The sequence below is a fragment of the Lentinula edodes genome, assembly GCF_021015755.1.
Source record: "Lentinula edodes strain Le(Bin) 0899 ss11 chromosome Unknown C8R40scaffold_23, whole genome shotgun sequence".
Taxonomy (NCBI): domain Eukaryota; kingdom Fungi; phylum Basidiomycota; class Agaricomycetes; order Agaricales; family Omphalotaceae; genus Lentinula; species Lentinula edodes.
The window spans coordinates 595,035-620,835 of NW_025764329.1; the positions used below are offsets into that span (position 1 = coordinate 595,035).

The 25,801-nt window shown below is 46.6% G+C and overlaps 9 protein-coding genes and 1 non-coding gene across 10 annotated transcripts; 3 read left to right on the plus strand and 7 right to left on the minus strand.

Annotated features, from left to right (window-relative positions):
• Positions 1 to 83: 83 nt before the first annotated feature.
• On the plus strand, positions 84 to 4,792 carry C8R40DRAFT_1172016 (glycoside hydrolase family 35 protein; the record flags this gene model as incomplete). Its single annotated transcript, XM_046231807.1, has 31 exons — positions 84 to 484; positions 537 to 553; positions 598 to 690; positions 743 to 811; positions 859 to 960; positions 1,010 to 1,046; positions 1,095 to 1,128; positions 1,186 to 1,311; positions 1,365 to 1,431; positions 1,489 to 1,515; positions 1,572 to 1,596; positions 1,662 to 1,684; positions 1,745 to 1,753; positions 1,814 to 1,885; positions 1,942 to 1,995; positions 2,055 to 2,205; positions 2,266 to 2,433; positions 2,495 to 2,512; positions 2,570 to 2,875; positions 2,925 to 2,988; positions 3,048 to 3,232; positions 3,281 to 3,347; positions 3,402 to 3,457; positions 3,517 to 3,749; positions 3,810 to 3,819; positions 3,871 to 3,887; positions 3,938 to 4,029; positions 4,086 to 4,262; positions 4,315 to 4,439; positions 4,509 to 4,538; positions 4,594 to 4,792. The coding sequence occupies 31 exons, from the start codon at positions 84 to 86 to the stop codon at positions 4,790 to 4,792; spliced, it is 3,054 nt and encodes a 1,017-aa protein (XP_046085181.1).
• On the minus strand, positions 4,793 to 6,636 carry C8R40DRAFT_350334 (uncharacterized protein). The gene is made up of 9 exons (XM_046234797.1): positions 6,503 to 6,636; positions 6,330 to 6,441; positions 5,971 to 6,267; positions 5,839 to 5,916; positions 5,613 to 5,780; positions 5,468 to 5,560; positions 5,229 to 5,412; positions 5,013 to 5,155; positions 4,793 to 4,959 (listed from the first exon to the last, which is right to left on the minus strand). The coding sequence occupies exons 1-9, from the start codon at positions 6,580 to 6,582 to the stop codon at positions 4,903 to 4,905; spliced, it is 1,212 nt and encodes a 403-aa protein (XP_046085182.1). The 5' UTR covers positions 6,583 to 6,636; the 3' UTR covers positions 4,793 to 4,902.
• Positions 6,637 to 6,699: 63 nt separating this feature from the next.
• On the plus strand, positions 6,700 to 6,782 carry C8R40DRAFT_t150. The gene has a single exon. It is a non-coding gene; the product is annotated as a tRNA-Arg (tRNA).
• Positions 6,783 to 6,865: 83 nt separating this feature from the next.
• On the minus strand, positions 6,866 to 8,036 carry C8R40DRAFT_1111257 (uncharacterized protein). The gene is made up of 5 exons (XM_046228350.1): positions 7,906 to 8,036; positions 7,744 to 7,845; positions 7,686 to 7,696; positions 7,282 to 7,625; positions 6,866 to 7,230 (listed from the first exon to the last, which is right to left on the minus strand). Exons 1-5 carry the CDS (start codon positions 7,964 to 7,966, stop codon positions 7,011 to 7,013), a joined length of 738 nt encoding a protein of 245 aa, XP_046085183.1. The 5' UTR covers positions 7,967 to 8,036; the 3' UTR covers positions 6,866 to 7,010.
• Positions 8,037 to 8,096: 60 nt separating this feature from the next.
• Positions 8,097 to 11,260, minus strand: C8R40DRAFT_1111259 (5-oxoprolinase). The gene is made up of 11 exons (XM_046228351.1): positions 11,006 to 11,260; positions 10,898 to 10,953; positions 10,731 to 10,847; positions 10,293 to 10,670; positions 9,790 to 10,237; positions 9,631 to 9,733; positions 9,229 to 9,572; positions 9,092 to 9,175; positions 8,904 to 9,032; positions 8,516 to 8,849; positions 8,097 to 8,460 (listed from the first exon to the last, which is right to left on the minus strand). The coding sequence occupies exons 1-11, from the start codon at positions 11,080 to 11,082 to the stop codon at positions 8,125 to 8,127; spliced, it is 2,406 nt and encodes an 801-aa protein (XP_046085184.1). The 5' UTR covers positions 11,083 to 11,260; the 3' UTR covers positions 8,097 to 8,124.
• Positions 11,261 to 11,289: 29 nt separating this feature from the next.
• C8R40DRAFT_1111261 (uncharacterized protein) lies at positions 11,290 to 14,630 on the minus strand. The gene is made up of 5 exons (XM_046228352.1): positions 14,172 to 14,630; positions 13,615 to 14,112; positions 11,865 to 13,558; positions 11,677 to 11,763; positions 11,290 to 11,599 (listed from the first exon to the last, which is right to left on the minus strand). Exons 1-5 carry the CDS (start codon positions 14,511 to 14,513, stop codon positions 11,566 to 11,568), a joined length of 2,655 nt encoding a protein of 884 aa, XP_046085185.1. The 5' UTR covers positions 14,514 to 14,630; the 3' UTR covers positions 11,290 to 11,565.
• Positions 14,631 to 14,698: 68 nt separating this feature from the next.
• Positions 14,699 to 16,067, minus strand: C8R40DRAFT_1266015 (uncharacterized protein). Its single transcript, XM_046233925.1, has 5 exons — positions 15,945 to 16,067; positions 15,747 to 15,845; positions 15,679 to 15,689; positions 15,051 to 15,622; positions 14,699 to 14,989 (listed from the first exon to the last, which is right to left on the minus strand). The coding sequence occupies exons 1-5, from the start codon at positions 16,003 to 16,005 to the stop codon at positions 14,968 to 14,970; spliced, it is 765 nt and encodes a 254-aa protein (XP_046085186.1). The 5' UTR covers positions 16,006 to 16,067; the 3' UTR covers positions 14,699 to 14,967.
• C8R40DRAFT_351013 (uncharacterized protein) lies at positions 16,048 to 22,376 on the plus strand. Its single transcript, XM_046234803.1, has 6 exons — positions 16,048 to 16,461; positions 16,513 to 17,504; positions 17,556 to 18,509; positions 18,562 to 21,655; positions 21,712 to 21,840; positions 21,889 to 22,376. The coding sequence occupies exons 1-6, from the start codon at positions 16,100 to 16,102 to the stop codon at positions 22,022 to 22,024; spliced, it is 5,667 nt and encodes a 1,888-aa protein (XP_046085187.1). The 5' UTR covers positions 16,048 to 16,099; the 3' UTR covers positions 22,025 to 22,376.
• On the minus strand, positions 22,263 to 23,654 carry C8R40DRAFT_1070568 (2-nitropropane dioxygenase; the record flags this gene model as incomplete). Its single annotated transcript, XM_046226246.1, has 7 exons — positions 22,263 to 22,376; positions 22,431 to 22,566; positions 22,612 to 22,765; positions 22,827 to 23,217; positions 23,275 to 23,370; positions 23,426 to 23,527; positions 23,586 to 23,654. The coding sequence occupies 7 exons, from the start codon at positions 23,652 to 23,654 to the stop codon at positions 22,263 to 22,265; spliced, it is 1,062 nt and encodes a 353-aa protein (XP_046085188.1).
• Positions 23,655 to 24,078: 424 nt separating this feature from the next.
• Positions 24,079 to 25,238, minus strand: C8R40DRAFT_1048239 (NmrA family protein; the record flags this gene model as incomplete). Its single annotated transcript, XM_046224488.1, has 3 exons — positions 24,079 to 24,578; positions 24,629 to 25,117; positions 25,181 to 25,238. 3 exons carry the CDS (start codon positions 25,236 to 25,238, stop codon positions 24,079 to 24,081), a joined length of 1,047 nt encoding a protein of 348 aa, XP_046085189.1.
• Between the last annotated feature and the right edge of the window lie 563 nt (positions 25,239 to 25,801).

The window sequence follows — 25,801 nt, forward strand, 5'->3', positions numbered from 1 at the left end:
CTCTGCTTGACCTGCTGCTTCTGTTTGTCAGGTGGAAGGTCAAACCTTTATAAAGGACTGCAATCCTCGGAGAATTGTGAGCTATGAAGCCATATCATCTGTTGTCCCTCCTGTTACTCGTCGCCACGTCCTGGGCAAACCTCAATATCGGAGACGCAACTCTTTTCCGCAGAAACAGTACCGGTCTGACCGACGCTGTAACTTGGGATCCTCAGTCGGTCTCGATTTTCGGCCAACGAGTCTTTGTCCTCTCCGCTGAAATCCATCCGTGGCGCCTTCCTGGTAATCCTAATCTCTGGTCTGATCTTTTCCAGAAAGTGAAAGCCAATGGCTTCAACGCCGTTTCCGCCTACATAAGCTGGGCTCTTCACTATCCGTCTCCAGACACCAACAACGGACAAGGAGATTTCCAAGCCGGGACCTATCGTGATATCCAGATGTTTTTTGATGCAGTTCAAGCAGCTGGGTTGTGGTTGATAGCGAGGTATGGGAAATATCGTACAATTTTGTCGATTTATCATTACATCCGACCACAGACCTGGGCCCTATATAAGTAAGTCGTATAAACAATGTATTTAATCTCAGTTTGCTTACCAGCTGAAGACGGGGAGACTACAGGTGGTGGATTTCCAGGATGGGTCGAAAACATCGGAGGTAGTCTCAGAACGGACAACACCAATTACACCGCTGGTGCGGTCGTTATTCTACTGTATTGCATGTTTTCGTGATTTTTGTGTTCTAGCTTGGATGTCCTATTTGAATACCATTGCCCAACTGATATCGAGAAATCAAGTCACCGAAGGTGGCCCTAGTACGTATTTTCATCGACTTCCTAGATAAAAAACTCACCGGTTGTAGTCATCCTCGTTCAAGCCGAGAATGAGTTTAGTGCGAGCTCAGTCAATAGTCCTTACATGCAGGCTGTGATTGACACTCACAGGGCGAATGGGGTTGTTATTCGTAGGAACGCTCCTTCCTCCCTCGCTTCAGCGGCTGACGAATGTCGTAGCAATAACTCACAATGATCAACACAGTGGGGAGAATGGGTATGTAATGGTCAGAAGTTCCTCATATCCGAGTTGACGGTTTTGCAGTAACTTTTCACCGGATTTGCCTGGACCAGGCCAAGTGAACATATACTGGTGCTCTTCACTCATTGTTTGATCCGGTTTGCTCCACCCTAAGAACAAAACCAATACATATAGTGGTGACTCTTATCCTCAAGGATCTAATAGTTGGGCTCAAGTGCAGTCTGTCTACTACCCATTCCACGAGGCTGTGGCGTTCAGTAACCCGTTATGCCTTGCAGAGGTTAGTGGTACTATTGATGAAGATTTTGTCGACAACTATACGAAAACCCGCAGTTCGGCGGAGGTTTTCTTTTGAACTGGGGCTCGGAGCCCTTGGGAGGAACAGGCTATGAGAAATACTGTTGGTGATCTTTTTATGGGATCAAAAGCTTCGACGCTGACACACACTCCCTGTTAGCTACGGACTTGACTGACGCAAACTACGGTACGTCGGAGTTTGCGGCGTGAAAGAACTTTGGAGACTAACGAAAAATATGTCAGAGAACGTCTTTTATAAAGATGCATAGTTCGTCGTCGACAAGATCAACATTCGCTATAAGCTAATGAAATATATACTATCCCTCCTTTCAGTGCTCAAACTGCTAAAATTTTTAGTCAGTCCAGTGTATACTTTCTAAATGTCTCGGGCTGTTCATTTACATTGAAATCTTCAGATATTTATAGTGAATGACAACCTTTTAGTAGGACGAAGCTGGGTCGAAATGCTCACAAGTTTTATGCAGTGCTTTATGGTGGGACGAATTGGGGTCAGACGGCCGCACCTGTCGCTTATACTTCATACGACTACGGCGGAGGTAATATTTTGCAAGTTGTCCTCTCATTTGCCGTGTTCTCAACGAAAGTTCGGTAGGCATCAACGAAAATCGGATAGCGGGTCCAAAAATGAACGAAATGAGACTCCAAGGTGCGTTTGCAACGTACCTTCAGACTTCTTCTCATGTATTCTTACTTCGATATCCAAAGGATTGTTCCTTCGCGTTTCCCGCGATCTCTTTGGCGCGGTCTCGCTTGGAAATGGGACTAACTACACAACGTCTGCTCTGATGCATACATACGAGATGCGGAATTTGGATACGGGGGCTGGTTTCTATTTTCTTCGACAAAACGACTCCCCGTAAGATTTTTGAATTTGATGGTACCGGTAGATCTTTATTGATGAGCGACGGATGTCCAGATCTACAGCCCTGGTTTCCACTCAGCTGACCGTGGACACCACGCATGGTACTCTTACTGTCCCTCAATTTGGAGGAGGAATCACATTTAACGGACGAGAAAGCAAGATACTGGTGACGGATTATGTCTTCGGTGCGAATCAAATAGTGATATTATACTCGACCGCTGAGTGAGTGCTCTGTTGAAATCCTTTATCACTTCCCTCCTCCAATACGCGTATGCATTGGCAGAATCATGACCTGGTCTACGTGAGTAGGACTGTCAATGTAATGTCGAAGCCTTTGCTGACAGGATGAGAACTCCAGCGTCGATGAAATTGACTACATCATCTTGTATGCTCCACCAACGCAATCAGGAGAAACGGTATTCGTATTTGATTCTGAACCGACCGTTGATGTGAACAACGCGTCAAATGTCAATTCGACCTTCTCAAATGGAACCCTCACCCTTCAGTATCTCTTGGATGGATCACAGTTCGTAACGATTAAGCATGGCAATCTGACACTAGTAGCAATTATCGTGGATAAAACCGTTGCCAATCAATGGCATGCTCCTGTACTACCAGGAAATGGAGAATTCAGGAATTACTTCTCTATAGGAAGTAATGAGACGTCAGTCAACTGGGTGTTAATAAATATGGTGCTCACATTTCTGTTGTAGGATTCTCGTCAGTGGTCCCTATGTCGTCAGGAATGCTAGTATCACAGGTGATACGCTATCCCTGGTGAGTAGATTCATAAATCTACAACACTCACGAGGACAAGGCTGCTGAATATTTCATAGAATGGAGACCTCAACGGAACTACGGCTATCGAGTTCGTAGTGCCAAATTCAATTTCTAGATTATCGTGGAATGGCGCGGACGTGCCAGTTCAGAAAACTGTCCGTGGTACTTTAACGGCAACCGTCGTCGTGGAACCACTTCAGCTTATTCTACCTGCGTTAAATAGCTGGAAGGTTACTGGAAGGTACATCGCGCCACGGACCTCCATTATAACGCTCTAACTCTCCTACAGTCTACCCGAAATCGATCCTCGCTTTGACGACTCCAATTTTACTCTAGCGGATCAGACGCAGACAAACGTACGAAATCCCTTCGTTTTATTTTTGTTGAAGACCTCACTGCTTTTGATGTAGTACACTAATCTACCGCCTCTGGCCGGAAGTCAGGTCCTTTATGCACAACAATACGGGTATGATTCGAATGGCAGACTGCTTGTTCTCTTCCTTATGATCGAGTCGCGATTTATAGATTTTATGGAGGCAACATCATTTTCCGGGGCCACTTCAACGCTACAGGGGACGAAACTGCTGTAAATTTAACAGTGCAATATGGGTTTGCGGGCGGGTACTCGGCGTGGCTCAACGGTGCCTTCCTCGGGTCTAGCCAAGGTAACGCCACCGTCAGTTTATCTACAAATGTATGGCCGTTCCCAGATGGTGCATTGAAAGTGGGAGCAGATAATGTGTTGGTGGTCCTTCAAGGTATGTAGATGCTGTTGAATCTTACTCCATCTTCATCGAGCCAATACCCAAGGGTTATAGATCATATGGGGTAAGTGGTTGAAACATATCTTGATTCCCCCGCTCAATATGAGAACAACAGTCTTTCGGAAACTAGCAGTAAGGGTCTTCACTAAACTTACAACAGTCACCTCACTGGTATATTGCAGCTAACGGCGGTAAAGAACCTCGAGGTATCCGAGGATATTCCCTAATCGGAGGAAACACGTCTTTTACTTCCTGGAGAATGCAAGGCAACCAGGTGAGGAATCTCTGGCTGTAAGCGGTGTAAAGACCCATTCGTGTATGAATTGAAAGGGAGGCGCAGCGGGGGCCCCAGATACATTTCGAGGGTACTTGAATGAAGGAGGCCTATATGCTGAACGGATTGGCGCACATTTGCCTGGATACCCAGATGATACGTGGACTACGGGGAGTCCTTTGACTGGTGTTTCGCAAGCCGGAATCAACTTTTATCGGACATCTTTTGAACTGGTGTGCTTGTCCATTCACGTATATACCAACTTAGAACTTCAACGATTTATAGAATATTCCAGATGGATTCGACGTTCCTGTACGGCTTTCATTCACACCGAGCGCCATAACGTCCAATTTTAGGGTTCAGATATACCTCAATGGTTGGCAAATTGGGAAGTATATCAACAATATTGGGTGCGTTGAGATGTGTTGGCCACCAGTTGCTGCGTTCAACAAATAACAAATTTTCCTATCCATTCACAGACCGCAAACCGTGTTCGTCCTCCCCGCCGGGTGAGTTGTAAAGTACTCAACATGTTTCTCGGCATACTCACAACTAAAAACATAGAATCCTTTTCCGCAATTCCACCAATACGCTTGCATTGTCTCTGTGGTCCCTCGATGCAGAGGGAGCCTCAATCACTGGCCTGGAAGTGATTTCGGATGGAATCTTTGCTACTGCGTTGAAATTTGAAGATTATCAAGGTCCAGATTACAATGAGCAGAGGGATCTTCGACCAGCAGGAATAACGCAGATTCCTATGTAAAGAGTCCAAGTAAAGCGACCAAGACGAATCAGATAGGATAGTAACTCAATGTCCGATGGGCAGAACATAAAGTGACAACAAATAATGACTATTGTTCGAACCTGCATCGATCATTCTGAATCGCTCTGATTCTCCAGAAAGGCCATAATACTCTGGCGAGCATTCGACTGTCAGGGGATGAGCTGCTAGAACAACGGTCTAAGGACGGTTGAGTCCATACCTTGCGCTTGACAGGACGAACATTCTCCTCTTCGTCTGAAGCTTTCTCTGATTCAGCTTCCGCAGATTCTTCCTTAGTAGCGGCAGACCGAGAACGTCGAGAGGATTGATTCTTAATGGTTTGCTCGAAGGATTGAACATCAGCTAGGACGCAAGCATCAGTAGTAATTCAGATCATCGACGTTAGTTTAATATATAAAACCGTCATCGTACACACCTAGCTCCGAAGCAAGCTCCCTCTTCTCTTTGATAGATTTCGCTTGGTCCATGCTTAGGCGGCCAGTCATGCCCAAATCCGCCAGCATTTTCCGTAGGAGTGCAATTTGTCTGGAGGGGCTGTCACTAATATCTTTGAACACCTTAGACCACACTTTTCTGACACCACAGGCATTGATTAGGCTCTGGAATCAATCGTACTCAGTGGATACATCCTGGTAAGAGAATGCGGTCAAGCACCTTCAGCCTTTTGATTGTTTCTTCGTCTTTACTCAAAGTAGCACTTGCAGCTCCTCTTTTCTTTCTCTCTTTAGTTTCATTGGCTTCGGAAGGCTGTTCAGATATTATTTAGCATGAAGTGTGAGGAGACGCGTCAAAACATCACTTCTTTTGCTTTCCCCTTCTTCTTGCGCTTCGGAGGCTCATCTATCAGTACTGAGAGTTCAGATTCGCTTTTGTCCGGTTGTTCTTCTGGTTCTATCGCGAGAGGTTTATTGGAGCTTGCAACGACTTTCAGATCGTCCGGTAATAGCGGTTTCTTCGGGGTGGTTTCCTGTATAAGGAACTACAATTTCAGCTTCGAAAAGGGATACGTGTAAAACAAAACAAACATCTGCGGAGAACAAATTGTCTTTGGTCGGTTTGGCTGGTATATTGTCCTCAAAATCCGACGATGGAGGTACGACGGCCTGAACGAGTATTAGATAGACAATCACGCGCAGATACGCGTGTAAAATACGCACCGCAGACGCGAAAGCTTTTTTATCCTTGGATTTCGCGTCGCTGGACACGCGTGGCTTTTTGGTTTTCGAAGAACCAGCTCCCTCCGCTGCTTCTGATTTACGTTTCTTCCCTTTGGTGGGGGCTTCGGGCGACGACAATTCACTTCTTAGTGGTTTGTTTGAGGATTTCTTTGCCGCAGGTTTTCCTTCAGCTTTCTTCTTCTTTTCCTTCGCAGTAGGCTTCTTCACTTCCACTTCGGCCTCCAGATTCTTCTGTTCCTCTTTCTCTTCTTCATTTTCATCGACATCCTCGTTATCCTACACCCAACATGAGTTTGATATGTGAATGCCTTTCATGGATCCCCGATAGGAACACATACCAATGCCTTGGTGATAGCATCTTTTATCACGTCCTTCAATGGCTTTAACGCGTGATCTTCCAATCCAAGATCGTTCTCGAGTCTTTCACGGATGGTCCTTGGTGTTAATTCACTATAAGAAAACAACAACTCAATACTTCCTAAGGACTTGGCTGTCAAGTTTTCTAATGAACCTCAGCGTCCCATTCTTTCCAGCATCAAGAACCATCTTTCTCGTCATGTCCCTGATGATTTTTGGATCCGGCTTGGGCATAATGGGTACAAATTGAACAAAGTGGAATGTTGGACTCTGGTAATGGATGTCAAAATGTATGGTGGGTGGCACGCTATCACGTGTGGATCTGACCTTTTCTACCCAACCACATTTCATGGCTACCTGGCGCAATGGTAGCGCGTTTGGCTTCGATTGCTGGGCGTACCAAAAGGTTGCAGGTTCGAGTCCTGCGGTGGTCATCCTAATTTTTTTTGTTCTTGGAGCGTTCTATACGATGGAAAAGGTCGCCTCCCCTCCGGGCGCTGATGTGCTATGGAAACCTTCCCTTGTATAGTGGTACACAATGGTTACAATGGTCTACTTTCATTCCTACATACCTAACTGTAATTTTCCTTAATTATACACAAAACTGACTGAAGACGGGATGTATGATACGAACAACCAAGACAAGTATGTAGATGAGTCTTTCACTCTGAATCTGACACGAATAGCCAGGCGGAAAGTCTAGATGGTGGGTTTTTGAAGTCTCTCTCAGGCGATGGTATAGGCTTGAGCTTTTTATTTGGTCGATTGGGAAGATCACGAATAACGCGACGACGCGGGGTTGTTGGAGGCGTTACATCCGGTGATTCGTCGTTGTTCTGTGGACGATCCCGGCCATTGGATGTGCGTTTGCGAGAAGATTTCCTACAGTCACAATATGAGCCAGCTTTCAGTAACAAGAAACAATATGTTTACTTCTGTCTCTGCTCTAGCTGCTCCTTCAAATCTTCGTGCTTCTCTCTCCACTCCGATACCTCCTCCCTTGCTTCTTGTGTCGCAAGCTTCTGTTCACGAAGCAACCGTGTTAAGCGTTCGACTTCTAGATTCGCCTTCGCTTCTCCATCAGCATGTACGTTCGAGGCATTCTGATATTTTTCGCAGAACGACATCAGTCGTTCGCTCTCCTTCTTGAGATTCTTAACTTGGTTCTGTGAAGCCGTAAGCTTTTGTTGAAGGGTTTGAACAGCGCTGGTGTCGAGGTAGACGCGTCGAATGCTGGGCGTGATATAGCGATGTACATATTTAGGAAGGCACGTCAGCTATATGAATGGTACACTGGTAAGTTCGTTTCCCCGATGTTGGAAGAATTGTTTGCAAACCTCCGGGCTGACTGTAACAAAAGTTAGGTGATAATCTTGCAACAACTGTAAAACGAACCTATCGGGAACGAAGCACGGCAGGTGGGGCAAAGAGCATTGTAGCCGTCTTCACTAGAAGATGAGATACAATCCAAGAGGCACTGAGAGCAATAGAGGTGACCTTCGTTGCATGCGCTTAGTTCTCAGGTGTCAACATCCAGTGGCACTTGCAGTTACTCACCACAAGGTATACAGACCGGATCGTTCATATTTGAGAGACAGATAGTACATTGGCCTGCCATTGTAAGAAATAGAAGTTGGACACTGGTGGAGAAGGAAGGGAAAGAGGCGCGTTTGTTCCACGATGCCTAATCACGTTGTACGCGCAATCAAATTCCGACTTTAAGCGTCATTGACACGGAAACAATACAGTCTCAGAAGTACTATACATATACGGCTTCTACTGGAGGGTGATATACAAATGCTTGCTGGTCAATAAAGCTCTCGCTCCTGGGATGACCACAATAGTCTGTGTATCATCAATGATCATCGCAGGTCCATGAACCTCATCTCCAATCTCCAACTTCTCTAGTTGGAATACAGGTGTATTATCCACTCTGCCAACAGGCTCGTCAAAATACACGCTCCACGTCGCGTCGGCTTTGTCTGGTTTCACCGGTGACAATGACGGATCGAAAGAGTTCACAGCTTTGATGGCGTTTGAGGATTGTAATTTTTCTACCTCATTGTAGACAGACTCTCCTAGAGTGTCAAACGTCTTGCCAATTCCTCGTACCTGTTGAACGATAAATCTGTTGCAGATACGTGAGGATTGAAAAATTCGAACCGACCTTGATATCATCGACAATGATTGTCTTTCCCTCTAACAGGAATCCGAACTCGGCCTTATACACTCTCCTGAAAGCCTTCAAGAAATCTTCCCCTCCATCTCCGCCATCCTCTCCCTCTAATCTCTCGTTTGGATCCGGAAGAACCATCAACGAGGTATCCGTTCCCTCAAATCGCATGTTCAGCATTCTCTCCACGTGCACTCTGTTCCCTTCGAATCCCTGTTTCTTCAGTTCCTCTCGTACATCTGTCTCTATTTTATCCATGCGGTAAATCAACAACGGACGGTTTTGAGGGGTGTAAAATGTCGATGAGGGTTCTTGGACCTCGTACGCTCTGAAAAAAACGACATAGAACGAAGGCGACTTTTCCAATGACCCAAAAACATACCGATCGGCCAACGCTAGCCCATAAGCTGATAGTATAGAACTATAGCGATGTATCAGGATGGTGTTGATCCCCAGTAATTTCGCAATTTCACAAGCGTGTTGACCGCCTGCGCCCCCGAAGGATGCTAGACTATCATTGGTTACTATCAGCCTTTGATTCAAAAAATCACAAGGATTCAAGAAATTTACATATGCTTCGACGTCGCATATCCTCTAGCCTCCGTTAATGCTCGTATAGGGCGGCACATTGTCTCATTCGCGACTTTGATGAACCTATAATCGTCAGGGGCTAACGTATGCCAACAGTGTTAACAACAGCCACTTACCCATAAACAACTTCATCCATGCTTAACTTCTTCCTTGACCCCGCATCCGCATCTGTCCCCGTTGAACTTCCAGAAGCATTCACCTCATCCACCACTTTTTCAAACAAAACCCGAGAAGCATCCACATCCAACGGCTCCTTCTCGCTCTTGCCAAAAATTTTGGGGAAATAGTCCGGTATGATACGTCCCAGAAGCAAATTTGCGTCAGTAACAGCGAGAGGACCGCCTTTGCGATAACAGGCAGGACCGGGTTGAGCTCCTGCACTCTCAGGTCCGGTGACGAAAAGTCCGTTTCGGAATTGTAGGCAGGAGCCACCACCGGAAGCGACAGTGTTGATATCCAACTGTTTGTAATTCATGTTTAGCGGGAAGGCTGGTCATTGAGCTGGTGCTAATACGAACCTGTGGACTCTGGATGGTAACTCCTGCAGTAGAAGTTTCATATACAACCTCGTATCGTCCGGCAAAACGAGAGACGTCGGTTGATGTTCCGCCAACGTCGAAACTGGGAGGGCGTCAACATTAGAAACTATCATTCAACGGGTGGAGGAAGAAACATGCCCAATGATAGGTCTCTTCCTCGTCTCGTCCCAGCTTGTTAACGCGTAGCCTACCACCCCACCTGCGGGTCCGCTCAATATGCTCTTCAGTCCTGAAAACCATTGATAGTCAACCAAACCGCCGTCACTCCCCATGAATTCCACCCTTGGACTTTTCAACCTTCCATCTTTCAGCTTCTCATCAAATCCACTGAAAAAACCGTTGAGATAGTCTCGCAATATTGGTGTAAGGTAAGCATCTGCGGTAGACGAGACGCCACGAGGAACCATCTTTATCATAGGTAGGAGTTGTGCAGATTCAGAAACGTGTTCAAAGCCTATCGAGCGGGCAATGGATCCAACGAAGCGTTCATGTTCTGGGTACGTGTACGAATGAACCAGAACGATTGCGATGGAGCGGTAACCTTCATCATATAGCGCTTGAAGATCTTTTCTGAGAACATCCGCATCTGTATATTTTACTAAGCACAGATTGAATTTACGCAAGTTGGACAAAGTACGCACCTGGCTTTTTAATAATTCTGACAGCTTCTCCAGAAATGCCCTGTACAATTTCTCCTGGGCCTTCAGCGTCACCTTCACCATCCCATCCCATCCCACGATAACCTCGTTTGACTTTTCCGTTTTCATCAAATTGAACCGCATGCTCTTCCGCTTGCGGATCGGATGTGTATCCTACTAGGGTCACCCGTTCGTCGACCTCTACAACTTTTGTATATAATGGAGGAGGTCGGCGGATATTTAGATCAAAGATCTTTGGTCGAGACTGATTACCGATAAGCAGAAGATCTTTGAAACCTTTCGTGATTAACAAAGCGTGTTTGTGGCCTTTGCGTTCCAAGAGTGCGTTGGTGGCGACGGTTGTTGATAGACGAATGTAATCTACAAGTGCATTCAGTATAAATATATCTGGGTTCTCAAAAACACACCGTTTAGACATACCTATTTTGTCTGTATTCAACACAACATTTCTCGGAATGCTTTCTCCAGTCACGATTTCGAGTACACGTCGGATACCTTCAGTTGGTGCATCAGAGTAGTTTGATGGATCCTGAGACACTATCGCAAAGTTCAATCATGAACATGTCGTATCTGAACGAGGGCCATACACAATTTAACAACAATCTCCTTCCTCTTTTCTGAGTTTTCAGGATCCGGATAAGATCTGGTATAGACATCAAGAAGAGAAATTCAAGCAAGAGAACCCAAAGACGTACGCATGTACATCACAGAAAGTACCACCTCTGTCGGCACAAATTTGGATAGAACGGTCGGGTACAATGCTTTTCTTCATCTTGATGAGAAGGAACAAGGATAATTCGCAGTCCAAAGTCGATATTCCTTATTATAACGCAGCGAGGAAACCGCCGGTCTCATACAGTGTCGTCACTTTCGGATCCCTCGGAAGACATACGGAATTTGGAAGACCTGGACGGTATTCAAACGGAAATGTTTCGTCAAAGAGCTTGATACTTTAGCCTTCGGCGCCGGGCCTTAGATGATATAACGCGGTGTCACGTCACCTGACATATTCTCGTCCACTCCCCCTCACTCCCCTGAGGCTCCTACTGTTGTAACTTGTGGACCCTCCTTATGTTGGCAACCAAAAATACATCCTTTTAACTAGGGACGTAACTTTGAGTTATGTTCAAGGCATTCTTTGTTGAACTATGGTTGGTTCCTTCACCTAAACCAGGACATGCATAAATACAGCAGATTGCAGATGTACATATCTTACACTAGCACACTTTACATACCCAAATCTTTATACTACATCTTACGGGATAAAAATCCTTGAATATCCTTCAACCCTACCACCAAAAATAAAGAATGAAACAAAATCAACGAAAAGTTCAAATGCATATGTCAAATTGACAAAAGAACTCACCCTCTCCTGCAGCATGGACATCTATGCTTTGATGCCGAAGAGCGGGCAGCGAGGCTTTCTCTGCATGAATCGCACATTGCGAGACACCTATGGATAGTTAGATGGAATGGGTGATTAGATTGAATTATAGGTATATTGGTGTGGATTCCATCAGGAGGGAAGAGATAGAGATAAAGTAAAGAACGTACCGACAGGGCCAGCAAATGATCACTCTGGGTTCAATCGTACATATCACGCAGTTTCTTCTAGTGTCGCCGGAATCGCCACTCGCGACACCACTAGCGGAACTGTCACTGATTCGATTACCTTGAAGGTCATCCTTGACCAACGCATCACCACTGCGTCCCCCTCCGTTGCCTCCGTCATTGAAAGGACTCGGCTCATTGCTTCCATGAGGACCTTTGAGCAATGATGCATATTTTTTCCTTGTGAGTGGACTCGACCCTGTATAAGACATGTGTGCGATCATAGTCGAGGTGGTAGTACTTGCACCTGGGGTGGACTCCCGGTTTGATAAATCCGCATAGAGATGTGATGTTTCTTCAAATTCCTCCTGAGATTCGGACTCTTCTTCCTCGTCAGCTTGGTCGGTATCAGACATATTATAATCTTGATCTTGCTCCTCATCCGAGCCAAAGGATACTGATTCTCCACGAACAAATTTCCGATACAATTTTTCGACCTCATCCTCATCCTCCGACTCAGATTCGCCTTCGTTCTCTTCCCCTGAATGTCCCGTATCACGCCGATCCTGTGCTTTATCTTGTACCCTTCGGCGGGCGTTCCCGTAGGAACCTCTTCCTCTCAACATCTCCCAACCAATTGTGAATCCCGCATTCACCGCTCCCAACATCGAACCCCACACACTCCTCACGAACCTGCCTAATTCAATGAACCACTGCGCGTTAAGCGTTAGAATGCCGTTGACCCCCCATTGTCTTCTGGATCCTGAAGAGGAAGGAGGGGAACCGAGATCAACGTCTCGGACTTCGTTATGCCATCCTTTCAAAAACTTTGGTTTCCCTCTTCCTTTGCCGTTTGGTATCTTACCGTGTCCTAGTTTATCATGAGTTTGTGAGACACTACCGGGAGTGACCCCAACGACACCCATTCGTGTCAGGCGAACACGGCCATATTTCCTGGATTCGTCGTCACTAGTACCAGGCAGCGAAGAAGCCACGACACCTCCAACCTCATTCCCCCACCCTCTCAAGCCGGTCGCTTCCAAACTCGCTGTCCCAACTCTAAGAAGGACAACGCCAAAATCTTCTTCCCATGGAATCATACTTTTCCACTCGTCTAAATTCTTGATAGAACTGACTCCGAGACCTAGAAGCGGCTTGTCAACCCTCCCCGTCATCAACAGCTGTGTAAGGCTATTGAGAAATATAGTTAGAATGATTGTGGAGATAAGAAGAGTCTCGAAGATGTTGGGGATATAGTTTAAAATGGGGTAGCCATGCGTTGTGTGGTGAGGAGTGTAAGTGTATGCCGATATAGTATTAGGACTCGGAGTTGCATGCAGGGTATATGAGCTCGATGGGGTTGTGATGGGCTCGGTGTATGTTGGGGATAGAGTTGAGGGAAGCGATGATGAGGGAGTGCTCATCATGAACTTAATGAGCGTAACATGGAAATGCATCAATGAAAGCATCGAAGCTAACGCAGTCGGCAACAACCGATGTCTTGACCATCGCTTTCGTACAGAGAGAAGGTGAAATAGTGTCAACTGGAGGAGAGGGATGGCAAGTGTAATGAGAACATGCGTGTCGGGTCTAGAGGGCAGTGGCTCCACATCAGATGTATTATAATCGGGCTTGTGCGCTTTGAAAGCATGGGTGAGCGGGGAGGAATATATGTGTAGTAGGAAGGCGTAGCCAACCTATGCACATAAGCTCATGTTAAGGTTAAGATCGGGCGAGTGGATGGACAGCTTACCAGATTGAATGGACTAGTGTTCGCCTGCATATGCTCCGCGAAGCCAAGCCCAAACCCATTACCATCTAATCCTTTCACAAACCCTTCGACGCAGAATGCAGCACAGATGGCACAGAACGTGTGCCAACAAACATCCCCAGTCTCCCATGACGCGGTCCATTTGCCTAATCGGTACAGGATGTTTAACACGTTCTGACTGAAATTACCTGAGTCCGATTCAGCGAGTGAGTGCAGGTGTGTCGTCCAAGGAAACAGCTGAGCTGTCTGTAACAGCATAATACCCCAAAGAAGTAATACCCTACACATCAAATATATTGTTGGCAGGTGTATCGCCAGACGAGTCGATGTGCGATTGATATCTATCGGGAGGAAACGGTTGAGGAGTGAACCGGTATAAGAACTGCGATTAGGGTGGCTGTTGTGAGAGGGATGGTGATGACCAAAGGTGGTAGGCATAGTAGGAACGAAGATGTTGTCTATTCGGTGCATTAGAACGCCCTGTATACAATATTTCGTCTGATGAATTCAGAGAGAAATATCGAATACTTGTCACAGACCATGATCAGCAATCCACACATATAACCACTCGAGAAGAAGCCCCACGGGGCAGGGAAAGCATTTGTCGATGCTACCGCTGTTGCTGTTTTCGCTGCTCTGGTACTTGTACTCGTCGCTGCCGACGCTGCCATTGATAATGTCTCGGAAGAATCAATCCAAGATGTCGTAGTCGCATCCATTAATCCAGCACTGGCAGAGTCAAGATCCCCTTTGTTAATGAGTCTCGCTAGGAATCTCGAGGGATAGGTAAACAATGAGGTGAGGTTGAACGAAATATTATATGATGAGACCAGACCAGGACTCAACAGTGTATGCTGTGGAGGGGGAAATTCAGCCGCCATGAGTCCACAGCTTGAGATCCAACTTGTATAGAGATGTTGGTCTTCAAGTCAGTGCTGAGGAAGTTCGCCGAGGCGAAGGTGACATCAGTTTTGAGACGGTGGGGTCGTGACTGTCCGGACTCCGACGGAAAGCTTCGGACTTTTAAAAAGCCCCCGCTGGATTGCCGATGCCAATGAAAGGGTGACGGGCGTGACGCGATCACATTTTTGCCTTGGCCATTGGCCTTGGACTGTCAGGAAGACCATGAATTACTATGTACAACAAACCAAGGAACTACAAATCATTATAGTAGGAAGATTATGTGTTTATGTTGTCGATACGAATAATAGGAGCAAAGTACGAAAGATTGACCAAGTATGTATGTACTTCGTCTTTGATAGGCATGTTGAGCTGTAGGCTGCTGTAGGTTATCCATTGAATAGTGCACTAGTAGTAAACTGACAAGAAACATTTTCATTCACACTGCTGGCTGTGTCTTCAAATTTGATTCCTGGTCAGTGAAAGAGGGTTATCCATGAAGAAGTTGATACACCCACTTCGCAACTAGAGCTTCATACCTAGCCTTCCAACGTAAAGCATCCTCTCTAGCAAGACGTTCCCTCTCCTTTATTAACGTAAGATCGGAGTGATACTCAGACGCAGCAGCCTCTTCCCTCGCCTCAGCCCTCCTAGCTTCAAAAGTTGACCTATCGCTTTGCTCGTCCACTTCTGCCTTGAGCGTCAAGAACTGTTTCTGCCATACATTTTCAATCTTGGCAAGCTGTGCAAGTGCAGCAGTCTTCTGTACATTCGCTGCATGGGAAGCGTCAAGTCTTTCTTTCATCTCCTGAAGGGCACTCATTGCATCGTCCAGTTTGCGCTTTTTACACGTGTACTTGGCCAACAGCTGGTCATTTTTCTCCTTCCAATCGTTTTTCGCCTGGTCGAATCTCCTTTTCTTCGATTCGCTTGACGCGCGCAGTTTGTCCGATTCCTTCTTGAGTCTTTTAATCTGGACTTCAGTGGCTGATAGCCGCTGTCGCAACGTTTCTGAATCAGGCGTCTCGAGGAAAACGCGTCGAACGCCGGGATTGATGTATCGCCGCACATGTTTCGGAACAGTCGCGAGCTGTGCTAAATGGGTTAGATTCTGATTTTTTATCAATGAAAACTGTAGCAGCGAACTTCAGGAGTCACTAAAGATATAAAATGAGCTTCGGCTCGCCTATCACAACAAGTTGAAAAAAACATACCAATCTCGAATGGCGCGCGACAAGTTGGGCAAGGAGTAGTATCGCGCTTACAGGACGCCGCAACATGAGAAGATATGCATAGCGAGCAGAATATGTGTCCTAAAAAGGTAAATGTGAATAGAATATGTGATAAGAGAACTGGAAGAAAGACAGCAGTGGTAAACTGCAACGCGGAGATTCATCCATTAATACACTAACCGCAAGGAATACAAACAGGTTCTTTCAAAGCTGAAAGGCAGAAACAGCATTCACTCGCCATTGTGAAGTTCGAATACAAGGTTAGCGCTTAGATTAGCGCTCATAGTAATCCGGCCCTCATCGCAGTCCCGCCTTTTGCTGTTGCGCCATTCATAATGTCTTTGTCTTCCTTTTTCCCTTCTAAATTGTTCCTCCCATCGTCAATGAATCCCCGCGACCGAAGCTCGGACCCCCTCTCTCATTTGCGATACGTTTTGGAAACCATGCCTGGGTCAAGAAAGTACACTTTTACATCTGCTACTCGCGCAGAAATACTATCAGAGCTATACGATTCCTTCTGGGGCCCTTATGCCCATGTCTTTCTGCCAAACTCGAACTCGAGCTTACCGTTGAATGCGATGTTGAGTGAAGTTCAGGTCAAATTGGGCTTTTGTGGTGCTGGAAAGGAAGCGCCGATGATTCCTGGAAGACCTTGTGCGCATATCCTGAAAAAAGGCGAACCTTGCTTCCGATGCAAGTGAGTCGGACTATGTCCTACCTCATAAACCAATCTGATGTGTTGAAACAGGGATTGTGCGTTAGACGACAGTTGTGTGTTATGTTCAAGGTGTTTTCATGCCACTGATCATACAGACCACAATGTAAGCTTCTTCATCGCCCAGCAGTCAGGAGGATGCTGCGATTGTGGTGACGACGAAGCATGGCGCACCTCTATACAATGTCCATACCATCCTCCAGCTGCCTTGGTGGCAGAATCCTCCGTCCCATCCTCTTCAGCTACCGACACGCCTAGATCAGCTCCGAAACATTTGTCCAGTGCTATTCCACAACCCGTAAAACATTACCCTTACCGGGTATCTGTTCCTCCAGAATTACGCGAGCTCATGAACCGCACTGTCGGATATGCTCTCGATTTCATCCTTGACACCCTCGATTTTTCTCCGGACGATCCATCAGTGCCTTCCAATGAAGCAGATTTGCGACTACAACCCTCCGCCGATCCGATGATGAAAGACCAGTACTGTATTATGATCTGGAACGACGATAAACATTCTTTCGACGAGGTCATCAAACTTTTATGCGATCTAACCGGACGTACTAAGGAGGAAGCGTCTGAATCCGCTCATCGAATTGATGAAAATGGGAGGGATTTGGTCGAAATGGGGACTGAAGTTCCCCGTCTACTGGAAATTGCCCAGAGCATCTCTCAGATTGATTTAGGCGTTACAATGCGTCGTGCATATGACACGTTCCGAGAACAAGTGGCTTCTGTCATCATTGAGTGGCTGTTGGATCTTACTCAGAGCCGGTTGGGGACGGATACTCTGGTGATGAGGGAGGTGATTGCTGAGGAATTACTTTCGCCGAGAAAGAGGGACAATCATAGTTCGTATGGCTACAGCGCGCAAAGTCTTCATTCCCTTACAGATGTTCCCAATCCCACACGACTAGATCATCTATTCCTTTCGCATACAAGGCTGTGGAAGAGGCCTCGCCTCAGCTTGAAGGAGATATATACTTCGGTCTTAACTATTAGTCGAGACCATAAGTTGGCTGTTGGTACGTTTATAAAATTCTGTTTTCATCCACTTTTTCTCAGTCCTACTATAGCTGGTCACTTTGCTCGAGTTTATCACCGTGTCATCGACGCTTATCTGCTCGTCGACCGTGAAGCCGAAACATCTATTAAATACTTCGCCCTCCAGCTTTTCACCGTTCCCTCCGTCGCCTCTCACATTGTGCGCCATCACAAGCTCATCACGCGTCTTCTCGCTATCATCACGTCCTTCTTCACGAACCAGATCATCGATAAACATATCGTGTACCCACCTTCCAATCCAATGAACTCAAGTAGCTCCTCCGCCCAAGGCTTACTTGAACAAACTCTCGACCCCGAATCCTTCCCATTCAAATCCAAACGCTTTATGCCCGTTTTCTCCGACCTGCGATATCTCATTTCCAATGCACCCGTACAAAGACTCATAGCGTCTAATCCACATCTATACATATCCCAATTCGCCAAAACTTGCCAACTGTTCATGGGTGTCAATCCGAACAAACGTATGGTCGGGGGTCATGTTGAGTTCGAGGGAGATGCGTGGATTAGTGTCTTTAATGTGACGTTGAGTCTAGGAAGAGTTATAAAGGCGTATGGTGCAGCCTTCGGCGTCAGTCGAGGAACAGACGCTACTGGTGAAAGTTCTAGCTCGGGCCCTGGTGCTGGAGAGCTGGTTGCCGCTATTCAAACAGTAGTTCATCACATACTAATGGTCTGTACTGAGGAGAAATTTGGGACTAATGGGTTTGGGAACGGCAAAGTCCAGTTTCACAAAATATTCTTCGGCGGTGCAATCTACCAGATTATAAAGTTCGACGTATTGGAAGGATGGGTCAGTTTCCATCATTCGCTGCATTGGCTTCTAGCGGAATTGTTCAAACACGTCGACATACTGGATACAGGCAGACTTAGGAGAGAGGTAGGTGTTGAAGGTGGTATTAGGGACGTGGTGATAAGAGTCGCGAGCGAACGTGCTGTATTGACAGTTGTAGATTTCCCGTTGCGAGGTTTGCTTTTGCTCTTCGCAGTATTTGAGAACTTACTAATGAGATTGATCAGTCTTAGCAATGATTGCACAGATACGATGCAATCTTTGGGTTCGCAACGGTTTCGCTATTCGAGGTCAACTGCTTCACTACCGAGACTTTATGCTTAGAGAACTATGCTATGATCAAGATCTTTTCATTCTGCAAGTTGGACTCGTCATACTTGATCCAAACACCGTCATTGTCACCATCCTCGACCGTTTCGGGCTCTTATCGTTCTTCTCTGGCGGACCATTCTCTTTGCATCATACGGTATACGACTCGACCCAACTCACGGGTATGGCTGAGGAGGTTCTATACGTCCTCATTTCCATCTTGAGCGAAAGCGCCAATATCTCGCAGATGAGTGTCGCAAACCAGGCGAGAAGAGAAATAGTACACGCCCTTGCGCTCGGCCCCTGTTCGTACACGGACCTCATCAAACGTATTTCTGAACGTTTGGTCGATGACATGGCATTCGAGAAGATGCTCAGGGAAACAACGAAATTCCGTTCACCGGAAGGAACGAGTGATATTGGGACGTATGAGCTAAAAGACGAGTGCTTCGAGGAAGTCAACCCATTCTGGTACCATTATACCAGAAACAAGAGAGAAGAGGTGGAAGGGATCCTACGCAGACGCTTATTGAAGCAAAACCCGACAGTACCAGATCCTGTGCTTGTTCCCAAACCGTTAAATGTATCACCAAGTGGGCCATTTGCTGTTTTACCTTCGACATTCGAGAGTGAGGCATTGCTACAAGTGATGTTTTACGCAATCCATAACGTCCTTGCCCTTACCGACGGAGGCGGCTCTGCACCTCCCTCTGGGGAAGCTATTCTTGACCAAGCTCTGCATCTCGTCATGCTTGCTATCGTCGAGCGTCCTTCGATATTTTGTACACTCGCTTCGCTCAGAGCATTCGAAGAGGGAAAAGTTACACTCATTGACGTCCTATGCAAATTGGAAACTCACGAGGGGTTCAAGTCGTACAAATCCAGGCTAGGATGGATTCTAGATCAGATGCATTCCTGGGAGCCGAGAGAGGTCGAGATACGAAGAGTCGTATCTGGATCTCACGGTACTAATCAGAATAGTGGTGGGACATTGGATGGGGCGACAGGTGCTGCACCTGATCTTGAGCAAGCCAAGAAGAATGCGGCCAAGGCGAGGCAGGAAGCCATCATGCGCCAAATGAAAGCCCAGCAAGCTAGCTTCGCCTTCAGTAATTTTGAGGACATGGAAGACGACGACGAAGATCAGGATATGGAAAACGAGGGAGAGGAAGAAGAGGTATCGTACGGCACGTGTATCGTATGCCAAGAAGATTTGAATGCATCCAAAGCTTTTGGGATGCTTGGGATGGTACAGCCAAGTAGGTTCATTCGAAGACAGCCAGACGGACATACAACATATCTCAACGATGTCTTGCAAGCACCAGAGTCCATGGACCGACTCTCCCCAGTACCTCAGCCTGCAGTCATATCTGCCTTTCCCCCTGCGAACGCTGAGGCTCTCGATGCCACTGCGCAAGCCAAAATGGTAACAGCGGGTGGCGTCTCACAAAGCTACGATGGTTTCCCCAATCAGTGTACGCGATTTGGACTACATTCGTCTGTATGCAGTCATATGATGCACCTGGATTGTTTCCATATTTATAGCCTTTCAATACGTCAGAGACATCGCACACAGGCGACAAGAAACCATCCAGAGACCATCCCGAGGAAGGAGTACATTTGTCCATTGTGCAAGAGTTTGGGGAATGTCATACTCCCAGTAGCAAAACCGCCCTCGGTCGAACTCAATGCAGTGCCGTTCCCGGATTGGACAAGAGGAGCAGGAATAAGTATACTCAAATCGAAGCCGGATCCTGCATTAGAGGCGCTCCAATTTCGAAACGGGACGGGAGAATTTGTGTTCTGGAGTGCCCAGGATACCGGCTATTCTCTGGCAATGAGAAATTCGGACAAATTTGAAGGGAACGACGGGATGAAAATGGTTGATACCGTGATGGTGGTTGCAAAATCTTTCTCTCAGCAGACTCGTCACTTACGGGAGCGGCACGAGCCTGAACCGGGTGAAAGAGGAGCCGGAATCTATCTACCCGAAGAGCTCATTGGGTACACCATCGCGAGTATTGAGATTGCTCAGAGAGGCACTGACGCTCGAGGAGGTTTGATGGTGGATAACCTGTCGGAATCACAGATGCGTATGATACGTGGACAGTTGAGCGTCCTTACCAGGCTATCCGCCCTCCACTTCAAAGCACGTCCGGATGAAGGTCAGGACGCAATTCGGCAAGCCATCATCAAACGCTTACTACCGGAATGGAGTCGAAGCTCTCTAACCTCATTTTCCTTTCCGCTCCTACTGAGGGACCCTTTTACAGTGCTGATAGAAACTGCAGCTGTAGCTCCAGAAATCTTGCGACATGTTATGATACTGAGTTATTATGCTTGTCTCGCGCGCACTGTTATCGGTCTTGTGTTCATGCTGAACAAGATTCGCAGTTATAACACTACACAGCTCTCTCGACGTCGACATGAACACGTTTTCGGTGATGTGCGCATGTTTTTTATGTCCGTTGTCCGGCACTCGCCAGTCTTTGAACACACGGCGACGCTGGCTTTCGAAACGTTTGGAGAAGCAAGGATAGAGAAGCTGCTGTTTGAATTTACGCTTCCTTTCCTTCGCAAAGCTTCCATCCTCTGTCGCTCTCTTCTTCCTTCCCATTTTCCCACTCCAGATTTTGGTGCGATGGACGAGCCAACGGAGTATACGCGTCTATTAACTTTTTTGGGTATCCCGCCATTAGCCGACCTACCCCATCAGGATACTTTACAAAATGCGCTGTCAGGGTGGTGTGCCCATTATGGACACTCTCATGCATCTGCACCGTTGAATTTCGGTGTTGTACTGGACATTCCAACAGTTTATCGGCTTGCTAGGCTACCATTCGTTTTGGATAACTTGTTTGTAGATCAAGACAAACTGATTCCTTGTTCAAGATGCGAGACTATTCCGGTTGATGCGGCAATATGCTTGCTGTGTGGCACAACTGTGTGCTTCCAGAGCACATGTTGTATGGATGACGAGCGGCATGGAGAGTGCAATATGCACACCCGAGAGTATGCTTTCTCCTATGAGTGTTACCCGTTAAATCAACTCATGATATGTGTGACAGATGTGGTGGCGCTCTTGGTGTCTTCTTCCTTGTTAAAAGATGCATCGTTATATATCTCTACGGGAATAACGGTACATTTGCTCCATCACCATATTTAGACGTGCATGGCGAGGCAGACGTTTCTATGAGGCGCGTCATTTCAATGCCAGGATTTATGTTTACTGATTTGCTTTACAGACGAGGGCGCCGTCAGTACCTTCACTATACCCGTTGGGAAGATATTAGGAAGACATGGATGAACCATGGCGTGCCCACAATAATAGCGCGCAGACTAGAAGGTTCTTTGGATTCAGGTGGATGGGAAACCTTCTGAGGCTGTATATGTCTCAATCTCGCTTTCGGAAATGCTGTCCCTGTTGTGTACTTGAGTCTTAGTCTTTATCCACTCCCTGTTTTGAATCCTACGGCTAAACATTAGCTCAAACTACAAGTCCATCTCGCCGAGTTTCACTTTGTATCCATATTGTATAATACACAGGACCGTTTTAATGTAAGAATAAATACACATCGCATTTAGAGAAGAGCGAAAAACCGTCGAACTTAGGCTGAACTTAAAGCTTTGCTTTAGTCTTTACTACTAGAGTGCTCCCGTGCTCCAGTAGCTCTGCCGCCTCATTTACCATATTCTCTATAATAGTCTTTGCGGGAAGGATATCTTTAATTAACTATTAGGGCTGTATGAGTATTTTCAATCAGTATTCAGGAGAATGTAAACGCACAGCAGCGACCTTGCCCATAAGCCACGGACGGGATTCAGGATCCTTTGTTATCTCCGGGCGTTGTTCAACGGCCCAGTCACTTGGAACGATACCCTTACTCGTGAGCTCTTTGATCTCAGCCTGTCGATTGATTTCCCTGCGAACGATTAATTTTAACAATAGGAACGACGAGGTATCTTACCAATCTTCAATGAAGGCCGACTTCTTAACGTGAAGCGGACGCCCAGTAAAGATAATGGTGCGAATAATGTCGTCGAAGCCTGCGGATACGACTAAGTCTTTGTGATACTTGGGTGCGCCCGCCTCTTTTGAGGCAACAAAACGGGTTCCAACCCCTGCAGATGGAAGTAAGAATTTCCAGGAATATAATTTACTTGAGACTTGATGATTACTCACAGACAGCCTGAGCTCCCCACATTAAATTTGCCGCCAACGACCGTCCATCATAAACTGCACCCGCTCCGACTATATACACTGGCTTGCCCGTCAACGGCGATTTCCTTCCCTTGACAGCATCTACACAAGCTGGAATCAACACGCTGGCTGGCGTGTCGCCGGTATGGCCTCCTCCCTCCCCTGCTTGTGGACAAATCAAATCCACACCGACGTCCAGAGCTTTCTGAACGTGCTTAGGATGGCCAACCATATTCATGACGGGAATTCCAGCTTTGTGTAGCCTCTCTACGACAGCCTTGGGCGGAACTCCGACCGCGCAAACAAAAAGAGCGGTCTTTTCCTCGATTATCACGTCAATGAGTTCGTCAAGCTTGCCTTTGGTGTAGTCGTACTAGATGAATTAATGCATTCAAACGTAGCATTGAAGAAATGTTCCACTGATACTGACGTTGGTCTTCCGCGCGCTGCCGCCAACTTGAGGTATAAGGAGATCTACACCGAAAGGAGCGCTCTTGTCAACCAAATCGTCTTTGATAGCATGTATCTGTTCAGCATTATTAGTCATTAGTATCACTCTACATGATGGGATGTTTAATCACCTGTTGGCGTAGAATCTTTGGCGTGTATCCAAACCCTCCGATAACGCCTAAACCTCCCGCATTAGTGACAGCCGCTGCGAGTTCCGGCCCAGCAGCGACATTCTACGCGTAGAATGATTGAGAATGGAGACTGCGATAGAAGCTCTAACCGGTCACGAACCATGCCAGCGAGCAGTATTGGATGTTTAATGCCAAACATCTCAGTGATTGGAGTAGATATAACCGCCATCGGGGGTCAAATTCGCAGATGACACTGAAAAAGACGAATTATGGGCAGGTGTAACATAGTTTACTTCGGACTTGCTTATTATATCGAGCGCTTCCGGTAGTAGAGGTAACCGGCTCCGGATTAATGATTCGAGCTTGCGGAGGTGCTGAGCGCTTACTCAGCCTTTCATCGTCCTTACTCAAGTACTAGTACTCACCCTTCAGTGCAGTATGCTGCTCACCCGCGCGGGACAAAGTCGTCATAAAATACTGATACGACATCTATCACCCGGCTTGGCCACTGTTACAGAATTGTCAAGTTTCGTGCCCAGCAGGCGCAGCTACTAGATCAAGTACGATTTGGCATCATGTTTACAACCAGTTTACAAGCTTACAAAAAGGTGATACAAGTTCTGCACTACTTACAACAACGTTCTGTTATTTGGTTACAATTTCCCACCTCTCTTCAATTCTATCTTTGCCCGGCGCAAGTCCTCCGGACCTTTCATGATTGGTTTCATACTACCGTCATACTCAACCTTCCTCATCCATTCTTCCAAGCTTTTAATGCGGTTTGGGTGAATTCGATTGAGTAAATCCATATTCGCTACTACATCCACTTCGTCGTCCCAATGTCGCCAAAAAGCCGTGATGTTATCCCGCCATGAAAGCAATGACTCGTCGCGAGCTGCATTCGGACCTGCATACCAATTCACAGGCGCGTTGGGAAACGGCTCAGCAAAAGGCAGATATTCCTCCAGGGGCAAAGACTTATGAAGTCCTCTTTTACCCGTCACTTTGGTGAAAGTATTGGTAATGTCTTCAAAATTAACATAGTCAGTGACAACCTTCAGGTCCATCCCCGCTGACTCCGAGATATTATCAAAAAGCCATAAGCTGTAATGACCAACGTCGTCAAGCGCGATAAGAGGAATTTTGCCAGTTGCTGTATCACAAAATTGAGTACTCAGAGTAAAAGACGGGTGAGTGACTTACTCGCAGGATTGAGCCAAACAAATGAACCATCCGGCTGCTTTTGGGGGACAAAAACCCCATCAATAAGCATTTCCATGTACGGAACCGTTGTGAGAATGGAGCTTTTCATATCCCCTTGCCCCTGAGCAAGGATGAAATCCCTGACTCTGCCTTTAGAGTCTGAATGAGCCGCATGGTATTTTATGTCCCAGTTCCCGTTCTTTAGAGTATAGGGCAAGCTTGCCCAGATAAAATGTTGCACACGCTCGTGTCTGGCAATTTCGTAAGTCCGAATACCATAGAATAGCTCCTCCTTCTCATTGAGGCTGAATCCGTCGGTATTGACCCATGCTCCGTACACGCCCTGGAATGCCCTGTGTAAGTCAAGCTGGTTGTCTTGTCTCCCTTCTATCAATTTGACGTTCGGAAGCCCCGCAAGGCGCTGAGCACGCGAAGATTGAGAGTCGCGGGTCAAAATCCTTACACGGTAGCGTTTGCTTTGCGATAGGGCTAGATGGAAGAGATTAATTACATTATGCCTTCACCTACTAGTAATCCTTGTCTACCGCATACCTTTGACCACCATACTACCTTGAGCACCAGTACCACCGATAACGAGGATCTCCTTCATATCAGACATCTTGGTGCACAAGTTGAGTTGGAATTTTGATAAAGCATGTTCCGCTTAAAAAGACACCGGGGAACCAAGTTTGGAGGAAGTCTGCGACATTTCCAACAATCTATTCTCCTCACTACACCATGATAGTGGCACAGAGACGGGATGCCCTACAATAGCTTAACTCGGGATGGAGCATTTTCAAGCGCAAGTTTCTGCCACTAACTTCCATTCAGACATTGTAATCATTCGCAACCAATGAATAGAAGCTGCACAAACTTGTCAGTAAATATACACTACGAATGATGGAGGCGAACTACCTTGGGTACAAGATAGCCAGGGGATATCATAGTTGTAGTATACATCGACAATACTCGTCTGGGAAAGTTGTAATGGGCCGGGAGCAACCAGAAAAGAGCGGGAACTCAAGCCTTGAGCGTAGCGGGACATTTGAAATTGAATCTCGATACAAGGAGCGTTTCGTCACAAGTTGAACGCTCAGTTCTTACATCCCGCAGCGATGAGCTCAGAGATCCACCAGATCTAGCAACCATCAGAAGGCATCAATGCAGGCACTC